This window comes from Cydia pomonella, chromosome 18 (assembly GCF_033807575.1).
Source record: "Cydia pomonella isolate Wapato2018A chromosome 18, ilCydPomo1, whole genome shotgun sequence".
NCBI lineage: Eukaryota > Metazoa > Arthropoda > Insecta > Lepidoptera > Tortricidae > Cydia > Cydia pomonella.
The window spans coordinates 15,539,507-15,567,307 of record NC_084720.1 but is presented as its reverse complement, the minus strand read 5'-3'; the positions used below and the strand labels follow the sequence as shown (position 1 = coordinate 15,567,307).

At 35.5% G+C, this 27,801-nt stretch overlaps 1 protein-coding gene across 1 annotated transcript in view; it reads right to left on the bottom strand.

Moving 5' to 3' along the window:
* LOC133527560 (putative phosphatidate phosphatase) overlaps positions 1 to 27,801 on the bottom strand; it is a 101,521-nt gene that overhangs the window by 27,778 nt on the left and 45,942 nt on the right. The window contains exon 3 of the mRNA XM_061864616.1: positions 8,427 to 8,624. Coding sequence (XP_061720600.1) covers positions 8,427 to 8,624 — 198 coding nt within the window. The remainder of the gene's footprint in view (positions 1 to 8,426; positions 8,625 to 27,801) is intronic.

Sequence of the window (27,801 nt, the reverse complement as noted above, 5' to 3'; positions counted from 1 at the left end):
TATATATATATTCGCTTGTGAAGTTGTGATATGTTATCAACGAGTTAGTGAACTTGTCCCAGCTATCATGTTCACAGAAGACCCAAACAAAAGGAATCTCGATAACATTTTAACCTAAAATGTTGCTTGTATCTGCTGTATCTGTTTGACAACTTTGCTATTATAGACTAAGCTGTGAGGTTCGCCGGATAGAATTTTAACAGTTATATTAAAAATCTCTATCCGCTACCGCCGAAGCCCCTAGACAGCGGCCACCGAGCCATGCGCTCGTCCCAATCGTCACCAAGCCGATAGCGCTAATTGGTCGTTTCAAACAGGCCGCTAATGCGCAAACGCAATAAATCCCTGTGTCGATGGAGGTCATCGACACGGGGATTGATACAAGCATTTTCGAAATATCGACGCTCCAGAGAAAAATGCTACATGTAACAAAAACGCCATCCGACTTTGAATTGTAACGCCTTTTAGTTTTGAAAACAAACTGGAACCACTTAGTTCTTGTTTTATTTGGATAATTGTATGTTCTGTTGATTGAGAAATTTCATGTTACCGCGATTAAGACACGTTTTAAATTGAGGTATTTGATTAATTGTTATCAGACAGGAAATACATTTTAATAATAGGTAAATGTATATATTTGATTAAATTACCATAAGCGTAGTTTACCTAACATATAGTGTCGTGATTTGGAAGGGCTATAAAGATACACGTTATTTCTTAAAACGACACACAATTTTAGCAACTGAATATATGAAAAAGAGCAAAATTCAATTTAAAGAATTAAACTTAATGTGCATATTTTATGTTGGTAAGTTCTGTTTTAATATATAACAGCCAAATTTGGTACTTCACTGCAATAGTTTTAAAAAGTCATTCAGTTCCTCTGCACTGACTTCATAAATTAATTGCAAAGTTTGTTTGGTCCAACTTTAAGATGATTAATAGATGTAACTTACGTCAAGACATTCAAAACTACTATGAAAATGACAAAACTAATCAGGCCATAATATGCTAACACATACAATCCTGCGATAAGATAGTATCTCTATCTTGCTTGACCATCACATGTTTAATGGTGTTATCTGTGCTCATTCCAAGCGACCCTTGCCTTCTTAACGCTATAAACGACGTATAAAAATTGCTACAAGGAAAATATAACCTAGGGTTCAAGAGCGATTACAAAATGTATAAGAATTATATCAAAGCAAATCGTCTCAATATGTATGAGGTTTAAATAGCTTACATGTTGGGTTGGATATTATTTTAGAAACCCAAGTATCATTAGGTACTTGATAATGATAAGTGATAACATAATGGAAGGGAAGGTTGATGGAACAGGTGAAGAGAAAGTAAACAATTTGATATACCTAGAAATTAAAGAAGTCACAAGAAAACATCATCGACAAGAGATAATCTCCATAACAATCTAAATAGCACGTGCCGTGCCGAACAAATAAACAAGAATACGAAATATGATCACTTTATTTTTTAATGTATGATCTTCTTAAAATATCCTAACGCCAGTCACTAATCATCACTCCAAAAGAAACAAACGAACTTGTACATTATTAACATTTCAACGTCATGTAATTTGTAACAGTCATCCGAAAATAAGTCAGTAATAATACGAGACAAGACAACGAGGGACCAAATCACTTACAAGACGTAGCCGGTCGGGCTAAAGCTGAAATAAAACGAGTCGAGACAGTTGATCGTATCCGGTCGAAGTGGTGCAAAAATGGCGACTGGAAGAGGCCAGGCGAAATTGCAAAGGAGAATGAGAAAATTTAAGATTAAGCATCTATAAAAATATTGGAATCGGAAGAAAGTTGTAAAAAGTAAGAAAGTAACTAATAATTAGATTTTGTTTACAAATCGGTTTCTATAAAGTCTTCTTAGGTCTTAATTTAGGTAAGACAAGTTCTTCAGCATAAACTCTTTTAGACAATTCACTATTTAATTTGAATAATGGTCTTGGTATTGACACCGATATACCGGGTAACATACGCAAATATGCAGTGGGATTGAGAACTTACTCTTTAAAAAGTATTTGTCCAAAGATATCAAATTAATAAAAATATGTGCCTTGAAAAAGATTACCTACATCAAATAAGCGATACTTAAAGGGAACTGTTTGACGAAGATGAATACCCTGCCAACCTGCCACTCATCAACGCATTTGTAAAGATAAAGAACTTCACGACATTATATTTGAACAATGCAAAAGTCAATTATAAGTTATTGACAAAAGAAATGGCTCCGTTTATCCCGCAACTCATTCGCTTCACATAAATAACACCCAAACGATCATGACAAGACTAATTTCAAAATATATTCATTGTCACGCAAATACACTTGAGAGAGCTTTCGAAATACAAACGAATGAGCATATTCAACGTATCCAGAGTGTTAGTGAAGATGACAATGCTGATTCAAGTACTTGTATTTCTGAAGCGTTTTAAAAGCAAATAAGCTACGCTTGGAAGGGTTTTAAACACAGATGGCCAATACGTGACAGATACGAAAAATAATAATGATAACGAAATCAATAAAGGTTCTCAGCGCGGTGACAGTTGTGTGAATGAACGGATTTTATATGAACCATATGAGGTCGTTGTATAAAAGAGTCAAGGGCATGGGGATAGCAGAATGCAGAATGCATCGTCGCGGGTCGCTAGCCAAGCGTGCTGTGGTTTGAACACACCTTTGTTGAAATGAACCGATTTCAACTGTTTGCCTGGTCGTATGTTGATTGCTACTGTATGTACGAGAGTATGCGAGTCAAGATCTCAGGGACCAGTGTAAAATAATCTCAAGATCTGTTACGTTTATGCGTAAGCAGAAATCGTATTTATACTGGTCCGATAAAAATTAAACTCGACTTGAATGACGACGATTCCCCTTCGGTAGCGTCACTCAAACGATCATTTACATAAACCAAATATAGTTGTGTAAGGTAATGAGCAGTAATTTAAATAAAAACGTCAAGGGGTCAGACTGGAGTAAACTTAACCGTTTTGTTATGGGCTCATTCTTCTAAATTAGTGAATCCCTAAACGCTATTTTTAAAACTATTGTCTCATGTTACTTACACTTAAGATAATGCATTTGAGATTTTGACATAATACATTCTTTACAAATATTAGACACCATCAACAAACTATCAATGACAGCATACAGTTCTGATGGCGTTATGATATTTTTGAATGCTTTAAAGAGTAGATATTTTAGTAGATCTTAGGTAATATGGGACTTAATGAATAAAGAGTAGACATGCTCTACAGTTTATTGTTGTAATCATTTTATACCCATTATATTTCTGACATCACGCTCCAAAAATCATTCTAATTGTAGCAAAAAATAACCCACGCGAACATTTGCGTCACCGCGACGGATAAAACGGTACTAAAACACCTACGGCTAGTTAAAATGTTAAGACTTGTATTGATCGTAATGCTCAAAATATGCAAAAGTGCTTAATAGAAAAAATAATAAAGTACATAAAAACCTTGAGTTATGGTGCTTCGCGTAAAATAATTCTTTCTCTTCGCAAATCTTGCTGCTGGGCGAAAAAAACCTTAACCATATATTTTATCACACAATGACCATGGATAGTCAGCAGCAAAAGTTACCTACAAAACGAATGAAGTGTTCAAATTTAATAGCTCTTTTGCTCTCAACATAAAATTAAAAGACAATAAAACACCTACGGCTAGTTAGGACAGAAATAAAAACGTTAAAGCATATGGTTTACCGCCGTTGGACCAATAAGTCAAATTACAAGACGCAGGGCGGCGAAGCGCATCGCCGTGCATTATTTATACCGGCTGCACCTCTTTACTGCGTGTACGCACGTACGATTGGAAACGACAATACTGCTTCTCCATGGAGTTTAGCTGATGATGGATTTAAATGATAATGTACAGATATATCCATTTGCTGTGTCTAGCATTAGATATGTGTGTCTGCAAGATAAATCAGTCAAGTACGTCCTTAAACTACGTCCAAAAGAGAGGTATGGGCATTGTGAATGTCATCTCGCTTTGTGTGGTAGGGCACAGCCAGTGGCTGTCATTCCAGATCTAGAGCAGAGCCCAACTGGGGAAGTACCTCCACCTTACAGAAAACAGCAGCCAAATAACACTAGACCATATTCATAGTGTTGTGTTCCTGCCGGTGAGTAAGGTTGCCAGAGCTCAACGGGCGGGTTTAGGGTCGGCAACGCGCATGTAACTCCTCTGGAGTTGCAGGCGTACATAGGCTACGGAGGCTGCTTACCATCAGGCGGGCCGTATGCTTGTTTGCCACCGACGTAGTATTAAAAAAAAATGTATGGCGAGAATTAGGCACAAATATGTCAGCCGGAGTTCTGCCCATAGTCACATTGACAGACAGATCGGTCAGTCAAATTTGAATGTATATCCCTAGCTATTAAAGAACCAGACTTTTTTGAACGTACAATGGTCTACCTTGCTTTTGTTTTTTTTAAATAGTTCTTTTTTGTATATTAAGTAAATCTTAAAAAAGCATTGATTTAAGAAAAAAATCATGAAGTATGTAGTTTATTGAACTTTGTCGTTGCTGAACTCGAATTAAATCATTCTACGTTCTTAAAATACGCACGTGTCTAATTTTAAACGAAAAGATTTATCATCTACGCGATTTATCTAGTTATAAAGAACCAGATATTCTTGCGCTAAATTTGTATAATAGCTATGGTTTTTAGGCAATCTGCCAATTTGGTACTTATTACATCACCAATAAATTTTATTAATTTCAACGAGGTTCCTAGACCTGACAGTAACATAAGATAGAATATTGCAGATATTTACGTCACGTTTAAATCTCTGGGATCATAAACGGTGTAAATTAACAGTAAATACAAGATTATAATAATCTAAGCTTGATTTGTGGTACAGTACTAGGTGTTGGAGATTTCAGAGATTCTTTAGAAACAAGTCTTGCTAGGCTAGAGCGATGACAGAAGCTAAAGTTAAGTTAAAAAGTTAAAATTCTACAAGTAATACGCCTCAAGGGCCTTTTCAGAAGTTAAAATTTGAACTTCTCTCGGGACTGATGTTGATTCAAAGTCGAAGAAAAAAAAATACAATCAAATCGTAGCGATCGCATCTGTAATATTATTGCGTGTGTTGCCATCAAACAGAGATGCCGAGACGAGCCACCCAGACGCTAAAACGTCACTTAAGACCTGAGCATAGGCTGCGTAAATATAGCGCTTTGCAGGATTAACGGACTTGCCTTGACTGGCAGTAGGTATTCCATGCCTGAAATTGTGATGCCAATTTTAAACTCATATATAAGTATAGTATTTTACACGAAGAAAGGGGCAACTATGTAACGATATGACTATATTGGTTGTAAAATCAACACTTATGAGATACGTGGAAGCAATAGAAAATGTAAGTACTTATTTTGAGAAGTTCTGATTTAGAGTCATCGTTAAATACATATTAGGCAAAAGGTTTAATTGTATACGTAGAAGAAAGCGACGAGGTAGTATTTTCTTCTAGTTACCGTTTGTCACACAGTGTGTTTCAGTGAGTTTCGTCATGAAGATATAGGCGTTTACAACATCACTTTATAAAATATCACCATATGTTGTGGTCAGTCAATAGTTCCCCCAAAAAAAGGCAAAAAAAAAGACTTAATATTCCGTCAGGATCCATATCATACATAAAAAAGAGAAAACACCGAAACCTAAGCCTTAGTAAAACCATAAACTAATTAAAATTATAAACAAAGAACTATTTTGGTGAGGTAACTCGGTACTGTGCCCAAAAACAATAGGTATTTTAAATGCGAATAAGTCGGGTTCTTTATTATTAGGTAAATCTCGTGCTTAACTGATAATCAATCTTGTCGTCTATAATCAAACTGGTGCGTACTATTCTAGGAACGAGGAACGGATTAAAGCAACAACAAAGTTCCGAGTAAAATACATACATGACTGTTTAATTTTCTTTCCCCCGAATCAATGTTTTATCTAAGATTCACAGAATACGGACCAAGATACGAAATGTATGCAAAATAGATCCACAGCTTAAGAACCTAATGTGTCTTGCATGCTATTATGAATCTTCTCAAAAAACATACAAAAATACTGTAGATAGGTATTAACCTAATGGACTCTGACCACATTAGCTTTGCACAAATTTTTCAGAAATAATGCATATATATACTTATCATACTTGACGTAGGTAGCACTTGGTATGAAAACTTAGCGGGGTCTGACTCTAGATATGACGCAACGAACTAGATAAGTCAAGTCAAGTGGATTCAATTACGTATGTTTGATGCTGGAGGTCAATCAAGTAGTTTAAACTGGCAGTATAAGGTAAATTATGCTGAGTTTCTTGCAATAGAATATCTTCAGGTTCTCGATAGCTTTACGTAAATGGTTATCATTAATTTTGGAATTTTCAAAAAGTAATTGACGATTTAATTTCAGCTGAAGAATAAAATTAACTGGTAGAATTCAACTCTCATCCGTATTTAATTTATTACTGAACAATTCAAAGTCAAAGCGGATAAAGGCATAAATGAAACTAATCGGAAACTTCTGTTTTTCGTAACTATTATAAACATGTAAGAATGTAAGATATTTTCATTTAGTTAGCTGTTACACGATGCGTGCGTGCACAAACCGCGAACGCACACATAAAATAACAATAAAACAAGCTTAACTATTTTATTCAAACATAAATGAGGTAGCTAAATACATTATTTTACATTTACTTTAACAAGAAAGGCTAATAGAATATTAAAAACAGATCATTTGAGCTAATGGGCTCTGAATTACTCTGAAAAGAAATAAACATGCCTACATAATTAGACACGCTTAAAGAGGAAAAACCGTAAACCGACATTTTTGTTATTCGTTAGTCAAGCCTAAATGGACGTTTTCGCAATACCTCCACTTTTCACAAAGAAAATAAGTGAAGTTTCATGTATCTTATGTTGCCTACAGAATTATTTATGCTTCATTACTGATGACAATAAAGATATTGCATGAAATTATTTTCCACCAGGTGTACGTGGATATGTTCACGTATGTCTTTCTACGTTCAATGTTATCAGAGACATGTTTCGCCAATGCAAATGTTTTCACGTCATTTTATTGTATAATTGGTATTGTAGATTTTGCCTGGTTTGTTTTATGATAATATATTCTATTGTTCTTGTCATAACTGTTGATGTTATCAAATTTACTTTTTACGATGCCTTCAGTTACTTGAATTGATGCTATCTATGTGTAAATATTGTTAGACCTATGATAGTTACCGAAGAGTTACATGTATTTTTACGAAATAGCTCTTTTATCGTTTTATGAATATGTTGATTACATAAAATTTGTTTTTATAGCCATTTTACTGTCCCAGCTGTATAATTAATTATTAACTTGACTTGGCCATCCAATAGTGTTTCAAATTCAATTTCATTAAAATCTTTCCCGCTGGGAGAATAATTAACATCTCAACAAAATTATCACTTAATATTTTTTACATTCTGCGATGGCTGTTGGCCAGGTAATATTTATCTGTAAGTAGCTGTACCCACAGTTAAACATAAACTTTTTAAATATCATATACAAAAAAATATAAGTGATATGATTTTTTGAATATTTTATGTGGATTGTACTGCTTGTATCCTTCCTGGGCCTAACTATTTATGTAATAAAACTATGGAAACTATTATATCGCGTATAATGAATTTATAATACATCCCGACGTTTCAAACCCTTAATAGCGTTCGTGGTTAATGTGCGACTCTAACTATTTAGTTAGTTACTGTAACTATTTAGTTATTCAATTTATCCAGGGTTTTGTCGGCTATTACAAACTAAGAATAGACTTTATTCAAAGCTGAATTTTGAGAGCTAAACGTCATTTCCTAAAACATCAAACATCGAAAACAGGCTGTTCCATTGAAAGCGTCGAGATGTAAACAAAATGTGAACTTCGTCATCATCATTGGCCTTTGAGTCTATTACAGACTAATCAAACAGTGTCAGGTAGGGCGGCAGCGCTTTAATACGGGAGCGGCAAACACGACCACAAGCCAGGCAGGTGTAGTGTGTCCGTGGCGAACAGGTGTCGGGCTGATGACGCTTGGCTCGCTTACTTGCAAGTGTCTTAAACCAAGCCTCATCATGGATTTTACGTCCGTCTAACACCAGTTTGCGCCACTTATCTCTGTCCTTGGCAAGCTCCTCCCATTTATGAACAGGGATGTTGAAGGCGTGCATGTCTCGCTTGGCGCAGTCCTTATGCCGTAACATAGGCCGACCGACGCTTCTTACAAACACTATAATTGCCATAAAAAATACACCTAGTAAATCTATGAACGCTTGCATTTCCAAAGGTGTGACCGGAAACAAATGGTTATTGACAGCAATATATACTTACATCAAAGAAGTGCGGCCGCAGCCTTCCGATGGTGTACTTGGCGATGTCAGTGGTGAGCTGCTGGCAGGCGCAGCCGAACAGGAACACGCCTACCACTCTGTAGGCCTCCCATACCCAGGTGGGTATTTCTCTACCCATTAGTTCCCGTGGACGACCACTCTTGTGGTCTCGGAGGTGGATCCATTCCGTAAGGCACATCTGAGGACAAATAAATGAATTCAGTCACACATAGGTATCCAAACTAGTGTGGGACATATCCAAATTGTATAGTAGACTTTACAATTTCTATACACATGAGTTGATATTTTATTATCATAGTTAAATGAGCAGATGAGCACGTGACACTCTTTGCAAAATAACATGTGTTAAACATGCGAGCAAAAAAATATTTTTGCATATAATCATCAGTATCACTACATACCTATTTCTTTAATCTAACGATCTCTCGACAGAGTAAGTTTCTGGTCTAAGTGGGGCTTTAAAGCAAAATAAGTTCCAATGTACTATAAAGGTTTGCAATCTTTACAGCCTCTTGATTGGTGACTGGCAACAGTTACATACAGAATTTAGAATCAGACCTAGTTGTCAGATGGAACGGGTATTCGAGCGGACATTCCCAAAGAGCAATCACTACGTTCTGTTGGACATTTCAGAATAGGCCGTTATTAAGACTAGACGAATATTGTAAAGTAGCTACAAAAGTTTAATAAAATATATGTTTAAACTGCCACGAGTGTTTGTCATCCTCCCTGCTAGGACGTATCCCTTACAGTACCTTGTATCCCTCCATTATGTATAACGTTAACATGTACTCTTGAATTGTTTACTAAACTTCTTTTTCTACATAAGTATATATTATCTCGAGTATTCACGTATATTCTATAATAGCTGGTGTCTCTATTTTCCACATTCCCGGACTTTAGCTATGGTACTGTCGAGCTTTAATTATTTTAATTTAATTGGTAGAGCTACCTACGTAGAATTGTTTTATCTTTTGTCCCCAGCTGTTTCTACTTCAGTTACTAATGCCCGTTTAATTCGCGCCGTAAAAGCCAATTATGTTGTTTAACGACTTTATGAAGAACTGTTTCCACAATAGGTCGGCGATCAAATCGTAACCCACAACAGCTGAGACGTTTAAGTTATAAATAACCTACATTTACCGTTCAGTCTCCGTACTGGGCAAACACTGGGCAGTGCAAAGAGGCATAATTCAAACATTTTTTTAAACTTTAAGGTTACTGAATATAATGAATAATTCAACACATTCGCAAATCTTTAAAAACACTTATTTGCGTTTCTTCAACAATCAATGGTAATAACAACTATCAGGTCACATATACAAAATAATTTTCATAGGTCGTAGAGATTATCGAATTATTATTTAACTATTATTTATATAAACTATGTTAACGGCACCAGTTATGGGACATTAAAGAGAAAATTTGGAGTATTTTGATATTTTCTCGGCACCTGTAAAATTTCTACCACTTTATGCGTTAAAAGTTGAATGTTCTATTCGTTTATTATATTTTCAATGTATATTTAATGAAAGATACTGCAAATGGTTTCAATGTTATTACCAAATAAAAACAATGGTTTTTTGCTGGTCATGGGATGAATGGCGCTATTAATTTTAAAATAAAGAAAAATCTATGAAACATCAAACTTAAGCAGCTCTATGGCTCTTGTTTATGGTAAAATATTGCCAGTGTTTAAAAACTGATGCTAAATCCTTATTTTACAGGATTTGTCAATACCATCCTATTACTGGTGCCTGTTCCATTATAGGGGTATTTACTATATGTATATAGTACTAAGTCTGAAAAAAATACAGAAGTATAGCCTACGCATGTACGCGTACTTAGCAAGCTTTATTTGGTAAGTCTTATTGTGAGTCATCAAAGTCTTATTGTATATTGCAATGTCAAGGACGATCTAGTATCTCGCGCGCAATCAGACAATTTAATATATATATGTATACTACGAGTATATATATTGTTCTATCTTCTCTCGATATATTTACTTAAGTCTCGTGATTGAAATCAGCTTTTAGGGAAACACGCTACATGAACAAATGTAAAACAAATTAAAGCCATTGCAAACAAGCAATAATGCAGAGTAAACAATTGGATCCAAATAATCTCAGGAAATGCGTGTAAGTACATAGTAAGGACACATGGCCCAAACCAAACGCTGAAAGTGGCACAGTAACATCCCGTATCTCGATAGTGTCTTTGACCCTAGAGATAAGCGATGTCATAACGAGGATAACTGCAGGCCGTGTGTTTTGTTTGCGCGGACGAGGTAGAGTCGAGTCCTCTATAGAATCAGTGTAAAATGACCTCGACATTGGTAAGAAATATGCGTAAATAAAGAGCGCTCTTCTGGTTCACTTTAGTTTTCGACTCTGTAAAGGAAGAATAACATCTGCTGTCGCAACCATAAAAGCGAATTTGCGAAATATTTTCCTGTGACTTATTCGTATAAGTACTAGTATAATATGACCCACAGAATCTTAACAACTGTGTGCAGTCAGAGTTCAGACTGATGCTGGTTGTGAGCATTGTGAATTATAATGTAGTAGAATTGTAGATTGTAGCCTTGTTGATACGGTCCAGGGTCGGGTCGCACGCGCACTACATATCGATATTCGCGAATCTGAATTAGGTTTTTCATTGACACCGAATTGGAAATTAGAGCAACCGATGCTCAATGTAAAATGTTGATGTATCTATACAGAAACCTGAAGCCAGTACGTGACCATAGTAAGAATTTTAGTAGATATAGAAAACAAAACGGACAAGATTTAATGAAAAATACAAACTCTAGTGAACTAAATATGGTAGGTAATACTATGTAGGTATTCAAGGTAAGATCCAAGTTAAACTCCATATCGTAATAGGACCTGCGGTAGTCAGTGGTTTGTGTCATCAATGTATTATCATATAATCACTTTCTGAATATATTAGGAGTATACCGCAATATTTATTGTATTAAAAGTGTGCGGAAAGTACTTTTTTTGCATCTATATTTCCGCCACTATACGAATCAAATCACTTCAAACAGCTAATTTATTTTACGTACACTTATCGTAAATGTACCTGCAGTAAAAGCTTTTAGTGCCTTGTTTGTATCTACAACTCCACTTAAAATAGTTTCTTTAATGACTTTTGAATCGATTTGTGCAAATTGTAATTTAACTAAACTCAAAAATAGATAACCAAGAGAAAGCAAATGCTAACAAGCAAACGAAGTCAAAGACGAAAAGAACCTATACCTAAGTGTGTCCATTTACATAAAACGGTCGAAATTGCTGTATTGAGTTGACTTAATACCAAGCTAATAGTAGAAGTAAACAAGATTTGGTTAGCAACGGTGAAATATACTGCGCGATATGTACACATTCATGAATCATTGTGTTTGTAAACATTGCTATGCGTGGGTTATAACTGCATATTTTGGAACACACAGAATTTCGCTTGAAGGGAGTCATGGAAACAGGTTTTACGTATTGAATAAAATAAACAGCAAATAGGGGTCACTAGAATTGAACTTCTTTAAATTATAAATTCCATTTGAGTTGACGAAGTTCCAATACTTATTGTCGTGTAGTCCAAACGGATTGGTGAGTAAGCCGAGTAAGGAGCCGTTTAATTTGTCTAACGTGAACGTGATGTTGGCTGTCATCAATGTCGTGTTAAATAGAGCACAAAACAACGTCAGTTTTCAAATCACATTATCATTCCTGAGTCCACCGACAGCTGTCATGTATCTCAGTTCAAATTATAATTCCTGTGTCATGGCGCCCGTTCCGCACCCATTGCGATCGCAATCGATACAAAGCTACGCATCGATACATCGCTCTAATAAATAACAATCGATGATGTCGATGGAAAAGCGGGCAAGGAAAATCCGTCTACAGACGGTTCCGTGGACAGTTCAAATATTACTGGCGGTGATTTTATCCATAATGACAAGAAGGAATGATCGCAAAAGATAACTTAAGTTAATTGGCAATTGCTTCCTTTCAACGATACTTCTTAATTATGAGAAATATTTGAGCAGAACTAATATCAGAGCAGAGAATAACTCAAAAAGTTACTCTAGACTTACGCTTGTATGTTTTAAATTTATACAAATGTTTGTTGGGTTTAAAACTTGAATAATAAAATCATTAATTAAATGGCTAAAAAAATGCTACAAAAACCTACTTTCATAAACACAAAAACTTGATGCATGGATATTTCATTCCAAAGACATTTCAATTTCATTTTGTTTTCAAAAAAGTACCGCTTAAATTTCCAAATTCATTCTACGAAAAACACTGTTAACACTGCATTTTCGAATGGTTTACACGGAACCATAAACTTGCGAACCAACTACTGTTTAATTTATTAATATATCATCTTCTCCCAACTGTTTACGCCATACATCATTCAATCTTTGACGGCTGTGGTGTTATCTTGTCAAAGCCAGGTATTAACCGTTGATTCCGATCTTGGAGAAATTTCATCAGGTTTGTCATATTTTTTGTATATCATCCAGTTTATTAGTTGCTTGAGCAAACTTTCTTCGATATTGCTTTACGACCGGTCGGGTCTATTGGAGCCAATGAAAGTACAATTTATAAGGATAAAAGACTAACGAAGATACTTGTACAAGCTCACAATTAGTGAAAATGATAAAAAAAAGAATTAGGTTAAACATTATACAATTTGAAAACCATTGGATCTCAATCCTCCTTGTAAGTAATTAGAGTTAGTAAAGACCTCTTCTTTCGGAGGTTCATCGTCACAACCACTTACTTCATTTAGGACTAGCGTCAGATTTTAGACTCGGGTTATTATAGCGAAAATGTTTTAATATAAGTCTTCTTTAGAAACACAAGTTTCCAGAAAAGACTCAAGATTATTGCACACAATTTCAATAGCGACATTTATCATTATTCAAGATACTCTTTATTACTGGTTTAGATAGATTAATATAACCAAATTGTTGACGGAGCTTTTATGATATTTATAATGAACAACAGACGCATTTTTAATCTTAGCATTGGATTATCTTGATTTAGTACCATCAAAATTTTCAGATATGTAAAAAGAAAACAGAGAATGTATTATGCGATAACACCCATAAACATTAGTAAATAGCCCTTATCACTCAAACCAATTACTCCCCAGTAATAATAGATGATATCTCGGTAAAAGACAAATGACTGGCCATTAAACACTGCGTGTATTAATTAATAATTATTATGCAAATCATAACAAGAGAGTTGCATAAACTCGTTCACGGCCACAGACATATACGATTATCGATGAAGTCAATGAATTTTAACAGTGCCATAACAAAATACTCGTTTTGTTTTTAGGGAATTGTCAACTTTGACGACCGCTTATTTCAGTGATTCTGCTTACAAATGGTGGGCCGAGTTTGAATATCGGTAAAGATGATGAGAACAAATATATTTGGTTGTATTAATGTGACGGCTGATCTGTAGTAATGTTTGATTGTATTCCTCCCTTCTCACACATGATCCATTTGCCGAGTCATGAAATTCGCTTGTTAATGTTACCTGCAGCTAGATATATCCGCCGACCGACCTATCAACTGACCGATAATGGAATTCTCGAATCTGTAAGTGATTTGTACGACTACCACCACTCACCAGTTTGACACTAACATATTCGCTAGTGTGCGTAACTTACATTCAATGTAAGTTACGCACACTAGCGAATATGCTCGTACTCTTATAATATTGCGAGCGATATGTATATATACAGAAAGAAAGTTACGTAGACGTTAGCGAATATCTCAGTTTGACACTACTAAGACAGTTGTGGTGAGGCTCCTGATCTGTACCTACATTACACCGTCATGTTGCATTGTAAGTTAGTCCCCGGACCTCCAGTTGTATTCTATGTAGCTTATACTATGAGTTAACCTAATCGTAATTGTATATATAAATGATTGTTCTAGTCCCATATGCTTAACTTATAATGAACAGAATCAGGCGTTACTTTGCGGAAATCCATACTAATTAAGACAAAAAATATTACTTTGCTAATCCGCGAAAAAATAACGTGCTAGTCAATCAGTGCTAACCCGTTATACTTACTTGCATATTTTTACATGTTTTTTTTTATATTTTTTTGCGTGTTTCTTTATGTATTTATTTTTGCGGTGGGAGGGTGGGAACATTATTTGCATGCAAGTAAGCATAACGGTTAGCACTGATTGACTAGCACGTTATTTTTACGCGGATTAGCAAAGTAGGTACTTAATATTCTATTGTTTTCATTTGCTTAACTTATATTAAAATGTAAAGGACAAGTAAGAAAACCCCTCAGGGTGCCTCGGAATCCATTCATATATATGTCTATGATCACAACACTCCCAATACGACCCATGTTTTTACTATAAATACCTTGCGATGCACCAACCGTAGTCCGATAAGACGCTTTCTTTCCAACACGGATACTACGATGTATTAAGGTTACAGTACGATCGTGACTGCAACACAGTTGCAACGTCCATACTGTAGCGTTTACGCGGGCAGTAACAGTGAATCTCCTTGATAAAATGAGCGGCGGATTTAACATTCTAAAGTAGCCCACTGATTAACAGTCCGCCGGACGGTATCGGCTTGTCAGTTAGAACAAAAAGGTGACAGTTCCGAACTACTGACGGGCCGGTACCGTCCGGCGGACCGTTAATCAGTGGGCCCTTTACTGACGACAGCAGTACGACAACGACAGCAACGCAATATACCAAAGAAATTGGCAGTGACATCGCCCGCGTCAAAGCTGCAGCAACAGTAACGCTGTTGCGATCGCAATCGAACCTTAACTCGTCCCCGAATTGTGATCAAATGTGCCATAATCATGCAATGTGAGGAGAATGCAAACTGTAATGTTGATTATAATTAACGAGTTGCAGGTAGCGAATGATATGGCTAAAGTAAAGTAGGCTAATTGTTTTAGTAAACGAACGAGATAGTCCATGATGCGGCTGCAAATTTCTGCGCTCATCTCTTCTAGAACTGCGTGTTTTTTACTTAAATTAGCTTTATTACGAGTAGTAACTAGTTTATTTTAGTCAATTGCGCGATTTAGAAAGAAAAACATCAATAATTGTTTTATACAAAGAATCGCGTTGAGACTAAATAGAATTGGACCTAACACGCCCGTGTGTCTCATAAATACTAGTTAGGAACTCGTATATTCAAAGCCGTTTTTAGGGTTCCGTAGCCAAATGGCAAAAAACGGAACCCTTATAGATTCGTCATGTCCGTCTGTCTGTCCGATTCTGTCACAGCCACTTTTTTCCGAAACTATAAGAGCTGTACTGTTCAAACTTAGTAAGTGGATGTATTCTATGAACCGCATTAAGATTTTCACACAAAAATAGAAAAAAAACAATAAATTTTGGGGGTTCCCCATACTTAGAACTGAAACTCAAAAAATCTTTTTTCATCAAACCCATACGTGTGGGGTATCTATGGATAGGTCTTCAAAAATGATATTGAGGTTTCTAATATCATTTTTTTCTAAAATGAATAGTTTGCGCGAGAGACACTTCCAAAGTGAAAAAAAAGTGTGTCCCCCCCCCGTAACTTCTAAAATAACAGAATGAAAAATCTAAAAAAAATATATGATATACATTGCTATGTAAACTTTCACCGAAAATTGGTTTGAACGAGATCTAGTAAGTAGTTTTTTTTTAATACGTCATGAAATTTAAAAAAAAAAATTTTTTCATCATACCCATACGTGTGGGGTATCTATGGATAGGTCTTCAAAAATGATATTAAGGTTTCTAATATCATTTTTTTCTAAACTGAATAGTTTGCGCGAGAGAACCTTCCAAAGTGAAAAAAAGTGTATCCCCCCCCCCGTAACTTCTAAAATAACAGAATGAAAAATCTAAAAAAAATATATGATATACATTGCTATGTAAACTTCCACCGAAAATTGGTTTGAACGAGATCTAGTAAGTAGTTTTTTTTTAATACGTCATGAAATTAAAAAAAAAAAAATTTTTTTCATCATACCCATACGTGTGGGGTATCTATGGATAGGTCTTCAAAAATGATATTAAGGTTTCTAATATCATTTTTCTCTAAACTGAATAGTTTGCGCGAGAGAACCTTCCAAAGTGAAAAAAAGTGTGTCCCCCCCCCTGTAACTTCTAAAATAACAGAATGAAAAATCTAAAAAAAATATATGATATACATTACCATGCAAACTTCCACCGAAAATTGGTTTGAACGAGATCTAGTGAGTAGTTTTTTTTTAATACGTCATAAAATTTTAAAAAAAATTTTTTCATCAAACATATGCGTGTGGGGTATCTATTGATAGGTCTTCAAAAATGATATTTAGGTTCCTAATATCATTTTTTTCTAAACTGAATAGTTTGCGCGAGAGACACTTCCAAAGTGGTAAAATGTGTGTCCAAAGTGGTAAAATGTTGAACAACATCTAGTAAGAAGATTTTTTTTTAATACGTCTTAAATTGTACGGAACCCTTCATGCGCGAGTCCGACTCGCACTTGGCCGCTTTTTGAGCTCCTAGGCCGCTCCGATATCTCATGACGACCGTACGGTTCATTTAATAAACATATTTAAGAGCCAAAGATCCAATAATATATTTTTCTACTCGTCGACTGTAATGGTTGAATTAAGATTTCGTATACCAAACTATAATTGCGTACTTTTCATGTAGTCCATACATGAAAAGTACAACATTCATTTCGATACGCTGTAGTCAACTGAAAAAAAAATTACCCATCACGTGCCGCCGCGCTCCCATAGAAAAGACTAAACGGGCGCGGGCGGAAGTCGCACGTTTGTCTACATTATTGTCTACTGAGATACCAATTTTCATCAACTATTTAGGTTTTATAGTTTAAAAAAGTATTATTTTAGACGACTCGTAGAAAAAGTATTGTACCTATAAAACAGTGACATAATCAAGATTTTCAATCGTGTACCTTACTTAGGCAACTCAGCAAGATTCGTTGCCTAGAGACGGTACTCGACTGAAAAGCTCTCTATTATATCACGATTGTATAAAATACTATAATACACGACCTTATTGTCAGTAGTTTGTTACGAAGGTTGGCTTGTGAAGACGTTTGTGTACAAGTAATGCAAGAGATACATAAAAAAAACTATACATATCGTAAATATCGTTACTCTGACCTAGCTACTGAATATCTAAGGTCAATTTACTCCTTTTTAGGGTTCCGTAGCCAAATGGCAAAAAACGGAACCCTTATAGATTCGTCATGTCCGTCTGTCTGTCCGATTATGTCACCGCCACTTTTTTCCGAAACTATAAGAGCTATACTGTTCAAACTTGGTAAGTAGATGTATTCTACGAACCGCATTTGGATTTTTACACAAACATAGAAAAAAAACAATAAATTTTGGGGGTTCCCCATACTTAGAACTGAAACTCGAAAAATCTCTTTTCATCAAACCCATACATGTGGGGTATCTATGGATAGGTCTTTAAAAATGATATTGAGGTTTCTAATATCATCTTTTTCTAAACTGAATGGTTTGCGCGAGAGACACTTCCAAAGTGAAAAAAATTTGTGTCCCCCCCTCTAACTTCTAAAATAACAGAATTAAAAATCTAAAAAAAATATATGATATACATTACCATGCAAACTTCCACCGAAAATTGGTTTGAACGAGATCTAGTAAGTAGTTTTTTTAATACGCCACAAAATTTAAAAAAAAAATTTTTTTCATTAAACCGATACGTGTGGGGTATCTATGGATAGGTCTTCAAAAATGATATGTAGGTTTCTAATATCATTTTTTTTCTAAACTGAATAGTATGCGCGAGAGACACTTCCAAAGTGAAAAAAAAGTGTGTCCCCCCCCCCCCCCTGTAACTTCTAAAATAACAGAATGAAAAATCTGAAAAAATATATGATATACATTACCATACAAACTTCCACCGAAAATTGGTTTGAACGAGATCTAGTAAGTAGTTTTTTTAATACGTCATAAATGGTACGGAACCCTTCGTGCGCGAGTCCGACTCGCACTTGCCCGGTTTTTTCTAGATAGGTATTAAATGTCAAATCAGGCTACTATTTCACCTTGAAATTACTAAGTACTCACATCATTTATAAGTATTATCGTTTAAATACTTATATGGAAGACACGAGACAGGATACGGAATTACAGACTACATAGTTAGTAAAGAATTATTCACACTATAAATAGGCATAATGTCACCTTGTATCCTTGACTTTCCTAAGGCAAGAAAGGATTATATGTTGTATTATACCCACCATAGCTTAGTACAGAAAAGCTATTTCTGTGAGACGAGATACGAGACAGACAGCCGTGGATTAACATCTACGAGATGGAGCATATACCAATCTATGTAGATAGCGGCTCGCGTTCACAACTAATTTATCTACTGTGGACATGCAATTTGACGTGTCATTTATTTAAATGTATACCCATATGTACCTCCCATAAATGTACACTCATACCCATAGACAGTGTGTGTATTTTTGATATGACCGCAAACTTAAACTAGACGTAGGTTTTGATGCTATATAACAATTCTGAAAGATTTTATTAAGTAATTTAGTCGTAAGAGGAAAGAGGACGGCCGACTCTCTATACAAACGTAGTCCCCATTTACCTTCTAGATATTGATATTTTGGAAAATATTTTTACATAATTTGATGTATGTTAACCATAGCTATGCCGCTACGTTTGACTTTTTTTGATTTTTGTATTATTATGAAAATAAGGAGCGAAAAACAGCTTTCACACAAATTTTTAAATGCCTCTAACTCCTATAATAATTAAAAATTCGAAAAAATCAAACGAAATCTATCAATAATTATAAATTGATAGAATTGTAGCTATTTTTACCCGTAACCTACTATTTTAGTCATTATTTGAGATCTGAGGGCCTAACACGAAAACTAAAAATCGAAATTACGTTATCTGCCTCTCTACTACGAACGAATATGGAAGAACGATGGAGGGACAGAGAAATTCCGGTTTTCGTTTAGGCCATCTGTTAGAAATGGATTTCGCTGTGTGTGGAATGGATGAGCGATCTAGTGACAAGTAATCTAATCAACAGACGGCGCAGTAAAAGATATTAAGTGTACAGAGACCGCCATTAATGATGCGGTAGTAAAACAAAGTGACACGGGGTGAACGAATGGCTCACAAGTAAGCTCCGAGTAGTAAAACGTGGAGTATTTTAATTTTAGAATGGTTTTGATGTCAGACTACCGTAAACGGACAATTTATGATGTATTTATCCTTAGTGCGTAAGTAGGGAATTTTTCGAAATCGTAATTAATTTAATCGGATGTATCAACTTTTTAGTGTTATTCGTTGTCATAGTTATGGTTAGTAGTCTAGATGAAAACATGACAGTTAAAATATTGATTTTATTGTATTTATTTTACCAAATAGGCATTTTCCGGTATTTTTAGTCATTTTCATAATGATGATAATGGACTATCTACTTTTATTTTATTTTATTAGGCTATCTGTGTGTCCCACTGTCCACACGCAAAGGCCTCCCCTCTAGCTTTTTAACCCTCCCTGTGCTGAGCAAGATCCCGCCAGTCCCGCTGAAACGCATCCAAGTCGTCCCGCCATCTCTTTCTCGGTCTGCCTCTGCCACGACTACACTGGGGATGCCAGCTAGTGGCTATTTTAGCCCATCTGTCATCATTCATCCGGACTGGACTATTATATGAGAGCGTTATAAAATATTTATTCTAACAAACTGTATCTGTTGTCCTTCTGATAACGGAACAGAATAAAAATACAAAAAAGTTGATGATCTAAACATTCTTGTACAAATCAGACTCACTAATATACTTACTAAGCACTACGCCTGTAAACAACAGAAATGCGAAATACAAGGTTCAATAATTAAAACATGTTACATTTTGCATTGTCCTTCTGACAACGGAGCAGAATAAAAATACAAAAAATGTTGATAATCTGAGCATTCTTGTACAAATCAGACTCACTAATATACTTACTAAGCAGTAGCTGTAAATAACAGAAATGTGAAATACAAGGTTCTATAATTAAAACATGTTACATTTCCAAATATAATGAAAAGATAATAAAAATAAAATATTTATTTTATTTTATTGGCATTAAGGTAAGTACATTTTAGTGTTGAAGTCCCTGACTTCTGAGCTACGTAAAAACCTGTGTTACAGAAGTCAGTGTCCTCTCCCAAACATAATAGTAACTATTAAGACATTAACCATTTTCATTTTAGATAGATAATTAAGGCTTGTTTTAATACTAGAAAACAAATGCCATTCTATTTTAATGATAATGAAAATTATAATGAACTAATAGTGCAAATAATATTGTTCAAGTTCAAAGCAGCCTAAAAATAATAGCAAACCACAAAGATTATTTTAAAGTAGACTATAAATAAAGTAAAACATTGGAACGCCCGCATAAAAGTATAAATAGAACAATGCGGCAATGACACGGTTGCTTCCGATATGAGTGTACGCTTTCCACAAATTGGAACTATTCCGTAAAATAGTGAGGTCAAGGGTACACGAATTAGGACAGTATAAACGGCAAAAAGTGGGGTGGGTACACGTAGCATATACTGAGCATCTTTTTATTATGAGACCAACCCCGAAATCGCGATAAAAAAATTGACTCTCCCATACAGTCACGTCTGAAAATATCGATACGAAAAACGTGCCAAAAATATGTATACGCGACCTAATTGCCCATATATTAAGTTAGTGTATACATGTTTTTGGCACTTTGTCCGTATCGATATCAGACGTGACCGTACAAGATAACATCAGCCAGCCAAAATGTATGGGAGTAATTTTTTTTACGCGATCTCAGGGTTGGTGCGATAGTAAAAGTTGCTCAGTATGAGATATCCAACATGTATTTATTCAGTGGCTGGTGTAACACATATATTATACCTTTCGATTTCAAGTGGAGTTCGCGACTGTGAAGGTGACATTCAATGAAGCCTGCAGTAATATTTGTCAGTGACCCTGCCTATGAAGCCGATGGTCCCGGGTTCTAATCCCGGTAAGGGCAATTTATTTGTGAGATGAGCACGGATATTTGTTCCTGAGTCATGAATGTTTCCCATGTATTTAAGTAGGTATTTATAAATATTATATTATCGTTGTCTATGTACCCACAACATAACACAAGCCTTATTGAGCTTACTGTGGGACTTAGTCTATTTGTGTAATAATGTCCTATAATATTTATTTACTCATAAATGTAACTTTTATGATTTTTAGTATTAATACAATGCAATTTAAACAAATAAACATTACATACCTTAATACGTGTATAATTGCATTGTGGCTTATTACTTTTATTAGCTGGGTGAATCAACTTTTTTTGTTTTGTTATCCTGTCCCGTTGTCCAAGGGACAACAGTGGCACAGTTTGTTTGAAGAGACGTTGTATGCCGTTCTATTAACATGCTTAGTAGGGGGCCCATTATGGACATTGGTTATAACGACCACAAAAACACGAGTTTGATACATTTAAGTAGCATAAAATCAGTATTTCAATGAACTTTTGTCCCCTGGACAACTAATCGTAACCATGGCAACGAGTGACGCTAAAAAGTTGATTCTCCCAGCTATGTACAATGTATGTACATTATCTAAATGCGACATGGACAAACAAAAATTATATACGGTAGGAATCTTTGTCGGCCAACTAGAAATACATAATTCAGAATAGATTGAAGTAAACATACCGCCAGAACATAAAATATTCTCTTATCACTACAATAAAAACGATAAACGGCAATTTAAGAAACACATTAATTACTACTTAAGTTAATCAAGCAAAGGTAAATTAACACATCGTCAAAAACAAATATTAATCTTATATCAGCATATCTATAGTTAGTACTGGGTGAATCAACTTTTTCTTGTCACTGGTCGCCATGGCTACAGGTCGCCTGGGTCACTCTTTGAATCCTGGTTTTATGGCATTTAAATTTACCGAACATGCATTTTTGTGGTGGATGCTAGTGGGGACCGACGGCTGGCAGCTTCCTCGCACAGCGCATTCGTATTGCAATCCAGCGGGGTAATGCTGCCAGCACCTACGGCACCATGCCGAGGGGTGAATTTTTTTTTGTTTAGATTTAGGGTTTTTTCTAATGAGATCAAGGGTAGGCGAATTAGGACAGCGAAAAAGACAAAAAGCGGCGATTGTTATTAATTTCGATTATTAAAATTTAGTTTAGTTTATAAGTTTTGATACAATATTTATATTTATTTGTTTCTAAATGTTTCAGTTAAATAGTTAAATCTGTGAATTTATTTATAAGCCAATTTCATCTACCATCCACAATAATACAACGTGCTAGAAGATTTATTCTAACAAATGTGTTACTATTGTCGCCTGGCTGACGGGACTGAATAACAAAATATAGTTGATTACTACTTACCTATATTATTAAGTAACTTGTGACAACTTCACGCTGTAAAACAAATACATAATTCTATGTATTTAATGTACTAATATTCTAAATTTACAACCGAGTACACCGCAGACGGGCAAAATACCAAACAGTTTTTCAACAATTGCATAAAGTGCAAGATTCTTTATAGATCGCGGTTTATAATTGGATTTGACTGAAGGACCGATTTTATTTTGCTGTAGATAATTTTTTTGATGTTAGATTTGGCTGGTTTGAAGAGCTCATTTTGGGCGAGATAAATATAAAATAAAAATTTATCCCGAAAACAATGTATGTAACTCCCCGTGGAGTTACGCAAATACCATAGGTACATTTTCGTAACGCTGTGGACATGACTTAAAATAGCGCTTGTAAACATAAAAAAATCGTCAGCAAAATAAAAATCAGCTATGAAATATTATACAAAATTTAGATAATATTTAAATAGGTAATGAGCGAGTAATAGATACGACACTAATTAAGAAAGCAAGCATGTAAAGCAATTAAGGGAATCACCTCGTGGAAAGCAACAAACGGCCGTGGTGACATGAAAGCGTGGCTGTGGCTCTTCTAATGACGGCACTTGTTCCGAAACCTGAGTTTCTAATTAATTATAGGCTATTAAGTACTTTGTAAAATAGGCCAGTTGAAAGAAAGAATGCTACTGTAGAATCAGGTAAGTGCCGTAAAACTACCTAAGTAAAGCAAAATGATTGGACATTTAAAACGATACGGCCATTTCTTGAAAACTATCCTGGAGGGGCGGATAGGACATAAGCGAGGTAGAGGAAAACCCAGACGCAGTTACTTACGTCAATTGAAATAAAAAGTTGGGATCGTGTCGTACCAAAAAGTCAAAGAGCTGGCGCAAGACAGGAAACGCTGGAAGATATCCACCTAAAAGAGAATAACTCGCAAGTTCAAGACGATGCCCAATACTACAAAATGATCCACGAGCTCAATACGTAATTAAAATTAAGTATCCATTTCCATACCAACGTTGTTTTCGGTTTTTATTAGTTTGTTCACTCATCTATGAAAATATTTCATCTTAGAATTGGTTCTTTCTAATAGTCTTACCAAAACTAGAATATTGGACTTAGTTTTCGACCAAAGAGTTGGGAGATTGCGAACCATAGTGGGGTGGGTTTACGACTTTTACGGTAATGTAAGAATTTAAGCATATCTGTAAGCTGGGAGAAATTTTCATTTGGAATGCTTCTTTGGATAACCCAACGGTGTTGAGAATCACTTCTGCTGTAACAAATACGTACGCAATATTTTGCAGAATATATTACAATAACACTGTACTTTTGTTAACGACAATTTAATTTACATGGTAATGGAACACAATTTCCGTTAGTTTTCCGTTATCGAATATGTCCGCAGTTTATTCACTTTTTATAAATCTTATGGAACGATGACGTAACCAAGAACTATAAAAATTATAATAAAACCAAATCGAGAACCTTATTCTCTCTGTAAAATCCAGTTCTAATCAGAACAAGAAATACATACAAGCAAAGAGTAAAGGTAACTACTGAACAGTAAAAACTATATTGATCAAATTACAAGTATCGATCAAATAATTCAATAAAGTCTCCGTATAATCGATGATCGAGTTAACAAGCTGGATAAATGTATAAAAAGTGAAATGGATACCGGTTTATCGGTAGTGGATCAGATGAAATGGAACTCTGGTTCGGATCCCGTTTCGAACGCGTAGAGGTACAGGTAGCGATGTGGACAGAATTAGAACAGATTTAATGAGTTTAAAACGATATTGGACGACTGTACCTACAAATATAGTCCCCATTTTCCTCCCTGGATTTTCATGAAATTTACTCTTGATTAAAACGTGTAAACAATAATATAAAAACTGTAATTTATCGAAAAAGGAAAAGAAAGAAAAAAGGAAGGGAAATAATGGAAAGGAGGCCTGCATAAGTTGGCCTGAAAAATGGAAATCCCTTCTGAGAGCCCTCTGTTCCAGATGAGGGATAACAGAATATCATCATCATCATTATCACATTTTATCGTTAACCTTCTATGAACCCATCTTAACCCACCATGATAAAATACAGATAGCCAGTTTGGCCTGGCCTGCGTATTTCACTGGTAGGTAATATTTCTGAAATAAGTACAATGTCATTCTCGTTTACCGTTACATTTGTAAACAAGCAAAATGTTTATGATAAATAATCTTTCTCGGGGAAAAATGACAATCGATGTACAAGCAGTACGAGGCAAGATAAGACATGACAGATATCATACTGTCTAATGAATTGCAACCAATTTACGAAGGTGAAGGTCTGTATTTGCATTTATCTAGTAACTAGACTTTAATTACGTAAAGCAATCACTGAGGCCAGGTAATTACTATGATGGAACAAGAATTACCTATTCATATTTTATCTAGTTAGACGAGTATGTACTGTTGGCCTCGACAGTCGATGTACACTTCAGCTAGGAATACTCTAGAGGACAAGTGAAGTGGCGCGACGTTGCCCAACTTCACTCGACATGTCTGGCAACATCGCGCATCGCGACACACGTTACCAGTGTGTACAGTCAGCGTCAAATACTTCGTAGCAGTCAAAGTGGCCAAATAGCTCGGTACACCATACTAAATATATGGTGTACCGAACTATTTGGCTACTTTGACTGCTACGAAGTATTTGACGCTGACTGTACCATAACTCGTGCGATATCGCCAGTGTGTCAGGCGAAGTTTCGCGAAGTCGCACGACTTCTCCTGAGGTCGCTACAGACATAAGTGGCGTGATGTTGCCAGATATGTCAAGCGAAATCGCTCGACTTCGCTTGATGTGTCGCCGACACCTGTCGCGCGACATTTGTCCCCTAGTGTATCTCTGGCTTTCAGTACACCAACGTAATTCAAATGTATTGCTCTTTAGCGATAAGACCGCCTGTTGTCACATGTGTCTTCATGTATTATGTATGTCTTTCTGTAAATGTTATTTTGAGTTTGTGCAATAAAGAGGACTTGCATTGAATTGTATTGTGTATTTTGAAATGGCATTAAACAAAATAATGTACTGCCAACCAATTTGATTTGATAATGACTTTTCCTCCTCTACGGCTCCACCCTGACTTCGCAGTCTTCTACATCTTATTTTGTAAAACTTTTTGTAGTCGCCGACCCAGTTCATTTCAATATATTCTCCCATGATTATTATCACGACGCAAGGACAAGACATTATCTACAGCATTGAATTTTCTTCTATCTGAATTTTCTTGGGCGTTCATAAAAATAATCAAGATAGTATTTCACTTTTTTACAATATTTAGGGAGAAGATAGAAATGATAGAAGACATAAATGATAAAAAAACGTTATTAAAATGTTACAGGTCTATTGGCAAGTTAGATAGAATACTCTTTATTGACACACTTCAGTGAAAGATACAGCTTAAAGATAAAACAATTGATTAAAGGTAGAGAGACTGACAACAGGCAGCCTAATCGCTAAAGAGGGATCTGTTCTAGATAATGTTTGGGCAAGATGTCAAACAGAGATTTAAATCTTGGTGACAGGGACCTTGTGAATTCCAATGTTAATTTCAATAAAAAGTAAAATAATGAAATAGAAAAAGTACCAAAACCATTTCATTCAAACATTACCTTTTCTGGTAACGTACAGACTACAGATACATATATTGGAGCGCGCCTGTACCAGTCTGTTTACGGACGTCCAGAAGCCAATCGTAATTCTGACCATGATGTCTCGATTGCATTGCAATAAATAATGCACTTTATATTGGATCGATAAGAGCAAGTACGTCGTGGGAACACATTGCACGTGGTCGAGAGTAGTGATGAGGAGCCCAATTCCCAAGGCGGGAACTGGGAATATTCTTAAATAGAGGCAAAATCTCCAGGATACTTACGTAAAAAATTGTATTCGTGAAAATATATCAATGCTCGGTAACATTAGGCGAGCCTAAATACACATTTGTGGAATTATTATATATTAGCGAGATCATGGTTCATGGTATCTACAGGTTTTTTTTTTAAATCTATTCAACAGTTATTTTATAAAGGCATTGAGTGCACTAATCAAAATCCCAAACAGATATTGAATGTCATTTAAATTACTCTAAACTCAAAACAAAAATGATAAAATAAGGTTATAACTATACTTCGTTTTTTTTTAGCATTAGAAAGAATTCCACAGAAATTAGCGTGCAGTTTTTATCAGGCTCTTTAATTGTTAATTACCCTTTTTGGAAATATATCCGGGGAATGAGGAACTCTCTTTTCTCGGAATAACACACATCACTAGTTTTGAGTGGCCAAATCTCGAAGCCGATCTATCGAATCGAATTGATTCGAATACTACTTTAAAAAACGATTTGGGACCACGATCGTGCCGCTGATAGATTTTAATGGATGAAAATGGCCTTTAATTATGTTAATTTATATCATTGGGAGCCGTGATTTAAGTTATCAGATTACATTAGATGTAATCGATATTACAACAGGTGTTGATTAACAAAATATCCATATTTTGCGACCACGCCTATGGGCAGTTGTCTGTCCATTTTAACTATAAGTATTTAATATACGATACGCAATGAGTTATGTCTGGAATGGGTACAGAAAAACTTGCATGGTGTTGTTCAAGTCCCAAGAACTCACTACGCGCTGCCCCATATCTTTTTAACGTCCCCGTCAACGAGAAAATTCACATTGCGTAACTTGCGATAGTTGCAATGTCCACTATTGTGGCACCATTTGTTTTGACAGGTAGTGCACGTTTTATGTAAGGTAGACATACAGAAATCACATTATACCGACGGCGTTTGCTATCAATCGCATCGCACCGCACATACAAATATAATCACTTTTAAG